This window comes from Nyctereutes procyonoides, unplaced genomic scaffold (genome assembly GCF_905146905.1).
Source record: "Nyctereutes procyonoides isolate TBG_1078 unplaced genomic scaffold, NYPRO_anot_genome, whole genome shotgun sequence".
NCBI classification, from domain to species: domain Eukaryota; kingdom Metazoa; phylum Chordata; class Mammalia; order Carnivora; family Canidae; genus Nyctereutes; species Nyctereutes procyonoides.
Window position 1 is genome coordinate 13673022 of NW_026575036.1, and position 15944 is coordinate 13688965.

The window sequence follows — 15944 nt, forward strand, 5'->3', positions numbered from 1 at the left end:
AAAAACGTCAAAAAATAAAGTGCTTAGGAATAAAATTAACCAAAAAGGTAAAAGATCTCCACACTAAAAATTATATTGACAAAATAAATTGATGAAGATACAAACATATGGAACACATAATCCTATGTTCAAAGATCAGAAGAATCAATATTGTGTCCATACTACCAAAGCCACCAGTAGATTCAATGAAGTCCATTTCAAAATTTCAATAGTATTTTTCATAGAAATTTAAAAAAAATCCTAAAAATCATATGGGCCCACGAAAGACCCTAAATAGCCAAAGAAATCCTGAGAAGGAACAAAGCTGGAGACATCACATTTCCTGATTTGAAAATATGTTACAAATCTATGGTAGTCAATGCAGTATGGTACTGGCATAAAAAGACACATAGACAAATGGGCTAGAATCAGAAGTCCAGAAAAACCATAACATATGCAGTCAACTAATATTTGACAAAGAAGAAAGAATACTCTATGGGGAAAGGATAATCTCTTCACCAATGATATTCGGAAAACTAGACAACAATAGGTAGAGGAATGGAATTGGTCCCTATTTTATACTACTCACAAAAAATTAAACTTGAAATGAATTAAAGACATATATAAAGCTACAAATGTAGAACTCCTAGAAGAAAACATAAGGATAAAGCTTCTTGACATTGGTCTTGGCAACAATTTTTTTTTTATATGAAACCAAAAGCACAAGCAACAAAAGAAAGAAGCAACTAACTGGAACTACATGAAAGTAAAATGCTTGTATATATCAGAAGAAACAATCAACAAAATGAAAAGGCAACCTATGGGATGGGAGAAAACATTTGCAGACCACTTATCTGATAAAGGGTTAATATCCAAAATATATAAACAACTCATACAAACTGATAACAAAAACAATGTACCCTAAAAAATAGGCAGAGGATATGAATAGACATTTTTTCCAAACAAGACATAGAGATGGGCAACAGGTACATGAAAAGATACTCAACATCACTGATCATCAGAGAAATGCAAATCAAAACTACAATGCGACATCACCTCATACTTGTTAGAAGAGGTATCATCAAAAAGACATAAAAAAATGTTGGCAAGAAAAAAAAAATGTTGGCAAGGATGTGGAGAAAAGGGAATCCTTTACACTGTTGGTAGAAATATAAATTGGTACATCACTATGGAAAATAATATAAACATTCTTCAAAAAGCTAAAAATTTACTACTATATGATCCACTTCTGTAATACACCTCAAGGAAATAAAAACAGGTTATCAAAGAGGTGTCTGCACTCCCATATATATTGCAGCTTAATTCCCTATAGCCGAGATAAGAAAACCTATTTTTCTGTCACAGGATAAAATTAAAAATATATGATATATATAAAAATATGGTATATATATGAAATGGTATAAAAATATGGTATATATATACACATATATATGGATGGATAAAGAAGATGTGGTTTATGTATACAATGGAATATTACTCCATTGGCCAACATGCACATGAGAAAATGCTCTGCATCACAGAGCAGATGCATATATATATATATGTATATATATATGAAATGGGTTATTATTCAGCCATGAGAACAAATAGAATCCTTCTCTTTCCAACAACATGGATGGTCCTTGAGGACATGATACTAAATGAAAGGTCAGATAGCAAAAGACAAATATTATATGATATCACTTATACTTGGTATCTAAAAAAAGCTGAACTCAAAGGAACAGAGAGTAGAATGATAGTTACCAGGGAGTGGGGGATGGGGAAAATGAGGGAGATCTTGGTCAAAGGGAATAAACTTCCCATTATAAGATGAACAGTTCTGGGAATCTAATGTACAACATGGTGACTATGATTAACAATACTGTATTATATATTTAAAAGTTGATAAGAAAGTAGATAGAACACTTAAGTCTTCTCACCACCAGGAAGAAATGGTAATTCTATGAGGTGATGGAGGTGTTGATTAACTCTACTGTGGTAAGCGTTTCACAATATACAAGTGCATCAAATCATTACACTGTATATCTGAAACTTACACAATGTTATATGTCACTTATCGCTCAATAAAGCTATAAAAAACCTATCAGATTTGCATTTTAAGGCAGCCTTTCTGATTTTCACTCTCTTTTTCTTTGACAGAAATGTATTTAGACTCAAACTAAATCCTTTGTCTTCTGATAAAATAAACTGAGCTTATGACATTTGATGTAGCTATTTATTTTATATGAAGAATTTCACAGAAGAAATCCTCAAGTAGGAACAGGGAGACAGATTCCCTAGTCTGTAATGTAGAACAATTAACATTTTCTCTGGATGTAATTTTTCTCCATATGAAGTAAGATTATACTTAAGACTTCTTTCCAGTTTGTAAGTGGTCTGATGTGTCAAGTCAGGTTTATTTTATCTTTAAACTACTTATTCACCTGGTACCAATGTATACCAAATAAAGAATTTTTCTTGCAATTACAAACATCGCATGATCCAGAAAGAGTCTGTCTAATTCATCTTTTATCATCAGGGTCTATCATAGGGCCTACCACATGGTAAATATTCAATAGGCAAATGGTACCTATTTATTTTCAAAAAATTATTCAGTGCCTACCGTGAGCTAGGCACTCTAAGCAAGAGAGTATAAACAAATTAGATGGTGATAATAGCTATAGAAAAATATTCAGAGCAAAAAGTAGAGAATAAAGGCAGGCAGTTGTGTGTGCTTACATACTCGTGTAGGTGTATGTCATTTCAATAACATTTGGGCTAATACACAAAAGAAGGAGCTGGGTTTTCAAAAGCCAGGAGGAATAGCATTTTATTCAGAATTGATATCTGGGCTAAGTAAGGCCCCAAGTTAGGCAGGATGTGGTGACTTGTATGGTCAGAAAGTAATCAGTGTGTTTGAAATATATAAGCAAAAGAGAAGTATGAAATAGATTTGAAGAGTCAGCAGGAACAAGACATACACCACTCTGTGAAGATAGAGATCACCTTATAGGTCAACATTTTAAAAACAATCTAGGATGTGTTATGAGCAAATAATAGGATTTTTTTTTAAGATTTTAATTTATTTATTCATGAGAGACACACAGAGAGAGGCGGAGACATAAGCAGAGGGAGAAGCAGGCTTCCGGCAGGGAGCCCGATGCAGGACTCCATCCCAGGACCCTGGGATCACGACCCAAGCCAAAGGCAGATGCTCAACCACTGAGGCACCCAGGTGCCCCCAAAGCATAGGATTCTACACTGCATCTCTGAAACTCCATATTTCTGCATTCCAGCATTCTCTTTCACCTTCCTGGATGAGAAATTACATTACGCAGGTCCATTACCTCTGAGCACACACAGGAGGGTAAAAATCAACTACCTGATAGAAATACCAGAGTCCACCTTATCAGAGTTTCTGAAGTCACCTTGTTACTAATCTAGTGTTCTTTAGCTAGCCACATTTCTTAGCCAAAGTCTCAAATTCTACTTTCCTCCCCTTGTAAATTTGGTTGTGCTGCAAAGGGACAGTTGGATGTCACTGAAATAAATGCCCACCAAGATCATGATATTTGGGTCACCTCTGTCATGGACCTAATTCCCTCCCAAATTCCCCTTCGCTCTCTTGATATCGAGTAAGGTGTTCCCTTAAAGTCAGATGCTGTCAAACATGACAGAGACAACAGAGCCATTTGTGATTTCCTTGATTTGAAGCAGAGAGAAAAACCATCCCTCAAAAGGGGAAGAATGACCACATTAATTCAGAGCACTTTACTATTTGATTTTTATAATATAGCATTTACGTCTTCTAGCAGATGGTGTGAATGCCCATCCCATATTCATAAAGTCTTTCAGTCCACATCCTAGCTCTGGGTCTGAGGGCTCTTCCCCTCCTCCACCACATTCACAAGGCAGGCCAAAAGTGTGGAAAGTGCAGCAGAGGGATCAACAGACCTGTTCCCCAGCAGCCCTCAAACTATGACTTCGGGGAAGTTGTTATATAAATATCCCAGTTCCCTCGCCCCTTGGATGGGACAAATGTGTTGCGTGCATTTTACGCTGTTGCAGGATTAAACTCAGTCCCCTTATTGTGGTAGCTGACTTAACAGCACATCTCACATTTCCTGTCTTCCCTGCCCTAGACCACCCTCCTGACTTTCCTACCAGCGACGTCTGCACTTTCTAAATAGACCATCATACTTGAATCTTTGTCTCAAGGTCAGCTTCTGAGAAATACAAACTACAATGCAGAAAACAGAATCTGAGTAGTACTTGATACCACAAAAGGGTTTAACCACCAGAAACTGATATTCAGTGTTAAGAGGGGACTTCCTTCCTTCTCGCCTCACATTTTCACAGGGAAGGACTTATACATCAATTAATACCCAGTTTTCTCCCACTGGTTGTTTCTTGATTAAGAGGAAAATGATCAAAAAGCAGCACAGACTAGAGATTCATCCTTTCTTCCCTCTGTATTCCAGACCAGTATGAAATGATAAGTCTGGAGAAGTATATCTGCCCTGAAGACCCAAATGTTTCTATTTAGTAGGCTGCCTCAAATCCAGACTAAATGTTGAAGGTGGGTTACAGAGTATCAAACACCCTTTTTGGTTGTATATCTAAAGTCACATTCTTCACTTGGCTTTCAGGATATTAAAGCTGGTGTTTTACAATCCATTTGTCCACACTCTTTCTTCCCTTGGCTGATTTGAACTTGCCGATAGCACGCTTGTCCAACTGACATGTGAATGTAACTACACTGCTTTTGCCTCTAAGGATCTCTGAAATGAAACTATTGTTTTGTAATTTGTTTTCCACTGCACTGCAAACCATTTTTTCAAAGTTTCTCATTTTTCCTGATTATTTTCTATCTGTGGTAGAAAATTAAATGTGAGCACATAGGAGATTAGCACTAATTTAAAACAATAAAAACCTTAAGTCATAAGTAGGATATGCTGATTTAGAATCCTTCTTTGGGGCAGCCTGGGTGGCTCAGTGGTTTAGCGCCGCCTTCAGCCCAGGGTGTGATCCTGGAGACCTGGGATCGAGTCCCATGTGGGGCTCCCTGCATGGGGCCTGCTTCTCCCTCTGCTTGTGTCTCTGCCTCTCTCTGTGTGTCCCACATGAATAAATAAATAAAATATTTTTTTTAAAAAAAAGGAACCCTTCTTTGCTTCTATCTCTTTTCCCAGAGACTTGCATCTCTCTGAACACATCTTCCTGCCCACGGCCCAGTTAGTGTTGCCGTGCCCTGTGTTCTCATGGGCTCCTCAGTCCCCCCCATCTGCTTTTCAGGCTCTTGGCTGTTTTTACCCTCTCTCCATCTCAGCAAATTTGGAACTCACTCTTCCTGCTGTCTTGCTGGCCCTCCTGGAAGGGCATGGCGTGGTGCTACCAGGCACAGGGTACAATGGTTACCTGTGCTTCCAAGTGTCCCCTCCTGTCCAAGGAGAATCTCCAGCAGATGCCTGGATCTTCCTCTGCAAAATCAGAGTCTTCTCACCTGACAGAAATCTTTCCCTCCAGAGGCTGCAAAGCCAGCACACATCATCTTCTCTGTGAGCCCTCCTGGGTGAGAGGAGTAAGTGTGTTTGCTGACTTCTCCTTCTAATATGGGCACCTGAATCTGCTGTAAGTGCCTTGCGAGGCCGCCATCTGCTTAAGACACAGATTCAGAAAGACAGCTTCATAATGAAGTAAACAACAAATTATGTTAAAAAACATATTTAAGTTCAGACTTGCTCTGTACTAATATAATTGCAATCATTCGGTTTCACCTGAGCTGATACAGAATACTGAATCAAAAAATGTGTCAAAAAAAAAATAGGTCTCATTGCAGGATGTCTTCATTTTCAAGCATCGCATCTTTGTAAAGGAATACATTGTCAGGAGAACAACACCAGAAACTTTTTTTTTTTCCTAGCTTATTTGTTATTTAAAGTTTAGTGTTTCAAATATTGCTACATAAGAATTCAGAAAGGAAAATTCAGCAGGATATAAATCGGTATTGTATAGGATGTATGTGATTATATGTTTTTACACAGTATATTTATATGTAAAAACATATTATAAATGTGACATGTTTATACGATTTCCTAATAAAAACCAAAATTATATTCCTTTTTCCTCCTTTGTCGCAACTGGGACTCATCTCAACACCAATTTAAAAGGACTAACAATGAAGGCTATAAGGCTAGCAATGAACACTAAAGAAATGCATAACTGACCCTCAGGCAGGTCTGTATGCACATGTATTCTACATAACTTATTCTATCATTTTGGATTCATGACTGACAAAAAAAAATAGCTAAGTCTAGTCTTATAAATTACCTGACATTTATATAGTACTTTCATATTACTCCAACCCAATAATACAATGTTGTGAGGCAGGTTGTTCACATACATGATCACACTGAACTCTGAACTCACACACAAAAAAGCCACAGTTCTGCAAATCTGATCTCAGCCCCTGAGGGTCAGAACTAGTAGTTAGGCTGAGGCTCGACTCTAAAGCTTGTGTGTTTTTTTTTTTTAATGTACTCATCGAATACATAAATAAATTTAATGTATTTAGAATCCTCTTTTCAGGGACTATCCCCACCCCTGTTCTTTAACCATGTCTTAAAATTGAGAACTCATTTTCTCCCAGATTGGAAGAATGAATTCATCTTTCCTAAGACTGTAGCCATATCTCAGTTGTCTGGTGGTCATGGAGGTGGTGACAGTTGAAGATATCAGAGAATGGGTGCATTTATTCAAGGGCTTGGAAGCCAGTCAGTCAAAAACATATTCATTGTTTATGCCAGGTAAACTTCTAACTCTGGGGGAGGATGGTGAATTAGAGACCTGCTGCCAGGAGGTTTCCACTCTAATGTATGACACATGGAGAATGATTTTTTTTTTTTATTTTAAAGATTTCTAGGGGATCCCTGGGTGGCTCAGCGGTTTGGCGCCTGCCTTTGGCCCAGGGCGTGATCCTGGAGTCCCGGGATCGAGTCCCACATCGGGCTCCCGGCATGGGGCCTGCTTCTCCCTCCTCCTGTGTCTCTGCCTCTTTCTCTCTCTCTCTGTGTCTATCCTAAATAAAAAAAAAAATAAATAAATCTTTTTAAAAAAAAGATTTCTAAAATTTATTTATTTGAGAGAGAGAGCATGAGCAGGAGCATGTGAGCTGGGGGAGGGGCAGAGAGAGAGAGAGAGAGAGAGAGAGAGAGAGAGATCCTCAAGCAGACTCCGCACCAAGCATGGAGCCCGATGAGGGGCTTGATCCCAGGACTCTGAGATCATGACTTCAGTTGAAACCAAGAGTTGGCTGCTTAACCTGTGCCACCCAGGCTCCCGGGAGAATGATTACATACACTAACATCATGTACGTTTGAGCGCAAGGAGATAAAACTGGGTCATGCAGGAAGTGATGGAAGTGCAGGCCTACTGCAGCAAAGTGAAATGAAGAGGGAGTGCTGCTGTTTAAGCATCAAGCAAAATGATGAAGAAACAGCTGGGAGAAGTGCAAGGGTGTTCCAAAGCTTCAGAAAACAGGACAGGTCTTGTGTTTAAGAGAGAGAAAGAAGACCACAATGCCTGAAGGGGACAAAAGGAGGAAAAGAAGTTGGAGAGGTAAGTGGAGGCCAAATCACATAGAGTTTCCCAAGCCAGACTAGCAGTTCAGATTTTATTCTAAATGTTAAAAAAAAAAAAAAAAAAAAAAAGCCATTTGATGATGATCGGCTGAAGCATGCTGATTTTATTTTATTTTATTATTATTTTTTAGCATGCTGATTTTAAATCTTAGCTTTGATATTTATTAATTATGGGATCTTAGCAAGTTATCTAATCTTTGAGCCATAACATCCTCATCTACAACATAGGGAGGATAAAATCTCCTCATATGGTGTCTGTGCAGATCTTAGGAAAATTAGAGAAATGTGATTTGGCTGCAGGTAGCACAGAAAGCTATGATCATGAGCACTGTACAGAGTCAGAGATAAATTCCCCTCTCCTTCAAGCTCGCAGATTCCAAATAAAGGACACAGAAACAGAAGGAAAACAGAAAAGCAAATGATCTTGCACAGTGAAGAGGCAAAACATAAACATGAACCCACTTAGATCTGTCAGTATTTTGCTTTGGCTCTAAGAGCTCTACTATCAAAAACAAAACAAAACAAAACAAAAAACAGAGCTCTACCATCTAGCCCAGGGGTCAGCAAACCAGAGCTAGTGGGCCAATTCTGTGCCAACCCCTCCCCAACCCCTCCAACCCTAGGCTCATTTAGTATAATCTGGGAACTAGTGATGGTTTGCACATTTTTAAATGGTTTTTTAAAATCCAAAGAAGAATGTTTTGTGGCATGTAAATATTATATGAAATTAAAATTTCATAAATAAACTTCTACTAGCACACAATCCAGTCTGTTACATATGTATGCCTGTGACTGCTTTAGATGATAATAATTAGCAGAGTTGAATAGTCGTGACAGAGAACATATGGCTTGCAAAGACCAAAAAACTTACTATTTGGCCCTTTACAGATCTAACCTACCTGTAACTAGTCACCCTAAAGGAAAAATATAAAACAGTCCATTCTCTGATCATTCATACTTAAATAAGACATGGGTTCTATGTTTCAGAAGGAAGAAAGGCTTGCTTGATATAATTTCTACGCCAAATTTTCAAAATTAACAACTGGTAGTGACATTTATATGGAAGTAATGCTTACCTTCACAAAATGCTTCCCCATCCAGTCACAGCACAGATCTCAGAGGAAAGGAGCAGCTCCATGCTTTGTGGGAGACACACTGGCCTCACAGCGGAGTTGAACTCCAGAGGAGAACTCAGTTGTATCAGGGCGATGTCAGAGGCACAGCTCTGCCCATCAAAGTCTTCATGTACCATGATGTGTTTTGCCCTTCTCACCTGGATCAGTGGCGAGCAAGTGAATTAAAAGCTAAAGCCAATGAGTCAAACTACTTCCTTGCATAATAGTCCAAAATAAACCTTAAGTCTCTACATTTCCATATGTTGGCAATGAAGGGGACTCCGTGCTGAATTTAAAAGGGCTGAATTTAAAACAATCTCTGTTTATAATTTGCAGGAGGCCATGATCTACGTCCTGAGGACTGACAGTTCTAGAGAAACCAGGCTATGTGGACCTGGGTATACAACAGACCTGAACTTGCACTTCCTGACCTACCTCACTTAATTATCTGATTAAACTCTGATCTCAGAGTGAATCTTTAAATGTTGGTATAAATAGTAAGTATAAAGGGACATTAGGAGATGAAATACTAATTATATAATTTAGCTAAAGGTATTCCCCAGCATGTGATGACACTTAGAATACAAGCAGAATTGTCCTTAAAAACATTTCTCACCTGCTCAGTTGGTTCCTTCAGGGTTCTATCATGGTCCCCAGCAACAATGATCCAGAAGAGTGGATTATTTTTCCTGGAGAAAGAACAATGACAAAAGTTTGACATGAAGAGACATTTTTCACCATTTGATCTAACCCCATGTGGCTCTACCAACATGCACTGAGTTTAGTTCAGCCAGATGTCCCAAACACTCCCCTGTCTGGTGCCTTTGTGTGATCTCCTTGCTGGGAAGGTACACCACATATCCTAAGCTACCTAAAGAGTTCCTAATTATGCATTGCCCCCTTCTTTTGGCCATAAAATGGCTTTGGATCCCCTACCAAATATCACCAAAGACTAGTTTTAAGTTAAGAAGACACTGAAGGGGGCACTTGGTGGGATGAGCACTGGGTGTTATGCTATATGTTGGCAAATTGAACTCCATTAAAAAAAATTTTAAAAAAAAGAAGGAAAAAAGAAAAAGTACAGTTTAATTTCACAGTAATTTTAAGAATACATGAAAAAAAAAGGGGTGCCTGGGTGGCTCAGTCAACTAGTAGCTGACTTCAGCTCAGGTCATGATCTCAAGGTCTTGGGATTGAGCCCCACATCAGGGTCCCAGCTCAATAGAGAGACTGCTTATCCCTCTCCCTCTGCCCCTACCCATGCTCATGCTTACTCTCTCTCTCAAATAAATAAATAAAATATTTTTTTTAAAAAAAGAATACATGAAAAAAAACCCTACATTCATAATGAAGTAGCTTCTGGCCTATGTTTTACAGTTAAAAGTATCCAAACATTGTCTTATGGAATACATCTCAAATTGTATCATCTTTTATCAAATCACCAGAATCAATGGAACAGAGGTTTAAAAAGAGTGTCAGCCCACAAAATAGGTAAAACTCACCTATGGTGATACTTCTGGGGGAGGGGAGATGAATATATGAGACATAAGGGATTGCTGGGTGTTGGCACTATTTTGTTTTGTGATGTGGGCACTAGTTTTTTGGGTGCTCCCTGTGTGCATCCTCTAACTATACATCTAAAATCTGCACACACTCAGGGATCCCTGGGTGGCTCAGAGGTTTAGCACCTGCCTTCAGCCCAGGGTGTGATCCTGGAGTCCCAGGATCGAGTCCCACATCAGGCTCCCTACATGGAGCCTGCTTCTCCCTCTGCTTCTGTCTCTGCCTGTCTCTCTCTCTCTGTGTGTGTGTCTCTCATGAATAAATAAATAAAATCTTTTTTAAAAATTTGCAGACTCTTGACATATTTCAAAAGGATGTTAAAAAAAAGCCTGAAATCAACATCCATTTATGTGCCACACCAAGATTTCCAGCTGAAGCAATATCTAAGGAGAGTCCCTCAACTGTCATAAATATTCTCTCACTTCAGCTTGGAGATTCCTTAATTTTTTCAAAACTGTTTCCTTAGGAAAAGTAAAGCTACTGAAATTATTTTTCAGTGCACTATATTCATAGGAGAAGTTTCTTAACACACATAGGCATCTTCTTTCTAGTCATAACCATGCTCATTTCAATTCTTTGCGTGAGGAGTCTGACTTATTCATGTGTTTCAATATGCCTTTATTAAGGAAGCCTACTCAGGTAAAGTGCTTGGCAAGTACCTTGCAGATGGTAATGATTCCATAATGGTAGCCATTATTGCTGTTATTATCTGCTATGCACTCTAACAGAAGGATTAAACTTTATTTTCAAAGTCACCCTCTAAATTATTACTTGGTAGGAAGGAAACTTATTTCTTAAGGCCACTCTACTCTGTGTAGAGGATGGTGTGCACAATAAAATGAAATAATAAAAATCACGGTATAGTTGATAATAGAGATCACAATTTCTAGTGGTCTTATGTAGACAGTCATCAAATATCCTTTAATTTGGCAGAAAATACTGTGTAAAAAGCATGTGACAGAGCAACATACATGTTATGAGGCAACAAAGCCTGAGTTTTTTCAACAGTGGGATAATAGCTCAAAGTGGCAATTGATAGTTTTCCCCATCCTCTCTTGCCCCTTGTTCATAACCAAGTTCCATTCCTTGTATCCTTAGGGTCTTATCCCCCATCCAACAATGGGACATGTGCCACTTCTGCTTTGGGAGAAAAAAAGAATCACTGCTCAATTACAGACAAAAAAGTGGTTGAAATTGAAAAAAATTAGGTTTGGGACAGAAAGATTCTAATGTATAATTGCAAAGTGAATTTAGTCCCCCAAAGTAAGTTAAAAATCCCAAATGAGCACAGAGATCTGTGTGGACTCAGCAAAAGAAGAACACCAATTTTCCTTAAGTGTGGAACATTACCTGGGAACTTATTGCAAACACGAGTCCTCAGGCCCCAGATAAGACTTACAGATTCAGAACCCCTCCAGGTGATTCTGGCATATGTTACGTTTGAAAACTAGTATTAAGAGCAGCCAGTTCCAGGCAAGCCATGGAATGTGGCACAGTGTTGAACACCATTAGCGTGCTACCCAACCATGTCAGCTAGCCTGGCATCTGGGGACCTTCAGCAAAAAGAGGTTTCTCTCTGCTCCCAGACTTGGCATATCTCCCCAGCTGGCATATGCCACTTGTCAAACTTCCCTTCTCAATGGCTTTGGCTATGTAGAAGCCCCTTTCAAAGGGGGATGGAACCCTGGATGTCTACAAGGTCAATGAAGAAGAGGCCAAGAGAACCAAGTCCATGGAGGAATCAGCTGCTGAGTTCCCACAAAGGCAGGGCATGAGTGGCACACTGCTTTTGTTACTCCAGCCTATCAAACACATCTGGCATAAAGAGTCATACACTGCAAGGAAGAGCTCCAAAAAAAAAAAAAACATTTTTTCTAGTGAAAGAAGTTAGGCAACTACGAAAAGTAAAGAGAAAATGAGGCACACAGATATTTTCCGTATTGCTATAAATAGAAAGCATTATGTTTTGTGCAAAAAATCATGAAATAATATATATGGTATATACAAATACTATAAAATATATGCCTGTGTGCCTAAATGTTAGTGGAAAATCAGTAATTCAAACATTCTTAAAAAAAAACATTCTTAATACTCATCACTTCTAAAGAGGAGGGCTGGATTCACGAAATGGAGAGCATAGTTTAGATTCTTGATAACTTTATTTAACTGCCTTTTCCCATAAGTAATAAGATTATAAAAGTCTTTTTAAAAAATCAAGAAATCACTGATGAAATTTCAAACAAATTCCTTTTGTGGTCAACTTAAATGGTTCACAAACATTTACAGCTGATTGTGTTTATTAATCTTAACTGACTCATCAAGTTGAATATCCACCTTATGAAGAATGGTTTTGCTATGGTCTGAATCTTTTTTTTTTAAAGATTTTATTTATGTATTCATGAGACACAAAGAGAGAGGCAGGGACACAGGGAGAGGGGGAATCAGGCTCCATGCAGCGACCCGATGTGGGACTTGATCCCAGAATTCCAGGATCATGCCCTGAGCCGAAGGCAGACGCTCAACCACTGAGCCACCCAGGTGTTCCACCCGCCTTTTTTTTTACTTCATGAGAGACAGAGAGAGAGGCAGAGACGTAGGCAGAGGGAGAAGCGGGCTCCCTGTGGGAAGTTGATCAGGACTCGATCCCAGGACCCGGGATCACGACCTGAGCTCAACCACTGAGCCACCCAGGTGCCCCACTATGGTCTATATCCTGCCACAGGGTCTTGAACCACATAAATTCAAGAATAGACTATGCTATCTGACGAGGGAATCTGCCAAAACTTCTGTGCTTCAAGCTTCAATACTAATATTTGTCCTCTCCAACACATTAATTTTTACTAATTAATCAGCTATGGTTGAGGCTTCTTTTCCATGGTACATAAACATGAATTCTGATAGAATCACTATAAAATTGGCATCTCCAAGGGAGGAAGGCCTAGAATACATGATGTGGTATTTGAGTTAGAAACATTCACATAAAGTCACGTTTAACTTAATGTAGGTACAGAAAGAAAGCTTTGTTTATAAAATGGGCTTGTGTGTATGGCTATATTTTCTAGCTCTGTCCACTGAGAGAACTTAGCATGATAAAACCCTAGTAGCGACTGGTACACCTGCCACTTAGATCTTAATTTCTTACACTATTCTCCCATAAAATAAAGCAGGGCTCACTGGAGAAATGACTGATTCCAGGTCTGATCAGGGGATGTGTAAGATCAACCTGGAGCATATCATAGTGTCACAAATGGGCACACATGAAAGATAAGAGGCCATCCTGAAAAAGCAGACACTGGCCAAAGCTGGAAGAATCTAAGCAAAAGAACATTAGTATTTTATGTAGTATTATGCAGTGTTTTAAAATAAATACCCCTGAGTCCACACTGATTTAAACAAATTATTTAGCAAATAAATAGAGAAGAAGAGCCATATCTCCCATACAGAAAAATTTCCAACTATTTATGTAGATACTCTCCACTCAAGGAGGTGGACCTTAATACCCAGTGTCTCAAGTGCCATCTATCCTAAGTGACTTGCTTCCAAAGAGTAAGTGTGGGAAGGAGGAAAGTGTAACTTTAGGATGGAGACACTTGGCAAATACTACTACAGCTGGTGCTCAAGGTTAATATCATCAGTGATAAGTCATGCTGATAATGTATACCTGTGGGATGATACACTAAGAATGGCATATTACCCCTGTGGCTTTCCTCCTCCACCCTAATCCCAGTAAAACCATGAGGAAATATCAGACAAACTTCAACTGAGGAACCTTCTACAAAATAACAGATGAGTACTCCTCAAAACTGGGAAGATCATCAAGGAAAGTCTATGATACTTAGAGCCAAGAGGAGCCTTCCATGGCATGCTAAGTGTAACCTGGTATCCTGAGTGGCAGAGGGAACAATGATCACAAACACCCTGGGACGGGAGCAAGTGGAGTGTATGTTTGAGCAAGGGGGCTGACCCACTGTGAGCAAGCAGGGCAGTGGTCAAGTTGGAGTCAGATAGACAGGAAGTGGTTCTTGGTCATGACTGTACATTGGAATCATCTGAGGAGTTAAAAAAAAAATCATCATCCAGAACTCACCAACAGGTGACTGACTTAGGTAGTCTGGACTGCACATGAATGAATTACAGTTATGCGTAGTCATATGGTTTATCTATATATCATGAGGGTGAGAGCAAGTCACAGAAAAAATTATAACTACAATTTTTTATGTTAACAAAATCAAGAAAAATCAAACAATATACAAGTTTTAGGGATTCACAGATATTAAAATAAAGAAAGGAAAGGTATCATAAATACAAAATCTAGCCTAGATACGATGTCTACCTTATGGCAGGGACATTAAAGGGTCTTAAGAAGCGTAAAGACCCTTCCCTAAACTGAATGGCAGGGATATACACACACATTTAATATTCTTTAGACCACATATATATTTTGTGCATTTTCATATCATGGCATAATTCATAATTTGAAAACATTTCAAAATATTCAAACATAATTTGAAACATCTTTAGTGAACTAAAAATTTTAGTTCACTAGTGACTAAAGGTGGTAGATTATCCTATTGTGCTCTCCACAGTTTTCAACCATTTTTTAAGAAAGACAACACGAAATCCAGAGGAAGTTGCACTGCATCTGGAATTACTGACAAACAGAACGATCAATTTTTAGCTTAAAGATGAAATTAAAGGACAATTTCACATGTAGAAAATACTACATGTGGAAGAAGAAACAGATTCACTTCTTGTTTTCTGGAACTCCAGTAAACTTAGAACAATAGATTTCTGCTACAGAGAAGCAGACTTGTTTGTTTAGAGATTATATTTATTTATTCATGAGATACACAGAGAGAGAGGCAGAGGGAGAACCAGGCTCCCCTTGGGGAGCCCGATGTGAGACTCAATCCCGGGATTCCAGGACCACACCTTGAGCCAGAGGCAGACACTCAACTGCTGAGCCACGCAGGCATCCCCAGAGAAGCAGACTTGAGCTCAATAAAATAATCAGAGATTGCCATAAATGGGATGAGCAATTTCAAGGTTTGATGAACATTTCGCACACTGACATTGTTTAAATAGAGGTTAGATTGCTATGTAGAAAATTACTGAAAGATTCTTCCTTTGGAATTAGTCTGGATGACTTTACTAGTTAGACAATTATATACTTATGTCCTAGGCACAGGCTATAAATATAAGTGCTAGACACTTTATTAAAACATCATCCATTTTACTCACGATTGCACACAGTGGGCTGCTGTCAGAATCCAAGTGGGACTGAGGATGGCCCCTCTACACTGGTGACTACCTAGGAACCTCACACCCACTTGCCATGGCCAGCAGTGGGGACAGGCTTCTTCCCCATTTATAATTCTTCTGGAAAGCCACTAGAAACTAACTGGAGGGATGCCACAGATGCCTATAGCAAAGAAGATAAAATTAATGACCCATCCATCTGAAATTATAAAGAACACATGTCATTGATGGGATGACCACTGGGTGTTATACTACACGTTGACAAATTGAATTTAAATTTTTAAAAATGTAAAAAACAAACAAACAAAAAAAACCCACACACATGCCTCCCCCAATGGCTTGCAATAGCCAACAGTAGTAATTCAAAAATACCAGATGAGCTTTATAA

General features: G+C 38.8%; 1 protein-coding gene across 1 annotated transcript in view; it reads right to left on the bottom strand.

Moving 5' to 3' along the window:
• Nucleotides 1–15944, bottom strand: part of OVCH1 (ovochymase 1) — a 52520-nt gene that overhangs the window by 12878 nt on the left and 23698 nt on the right. The window contains 4 exon segments of the mRNA XM_055318520.1: nt 5483–5634; nt 8709–8892; nt 9351–9423; nt 15539–15719. Coding sequence (XP_055174495.1) covers nt 5483–5634; nt 8709–8892; nt 9351–9423; nt 15539–15719 — 590 coding nt within the window.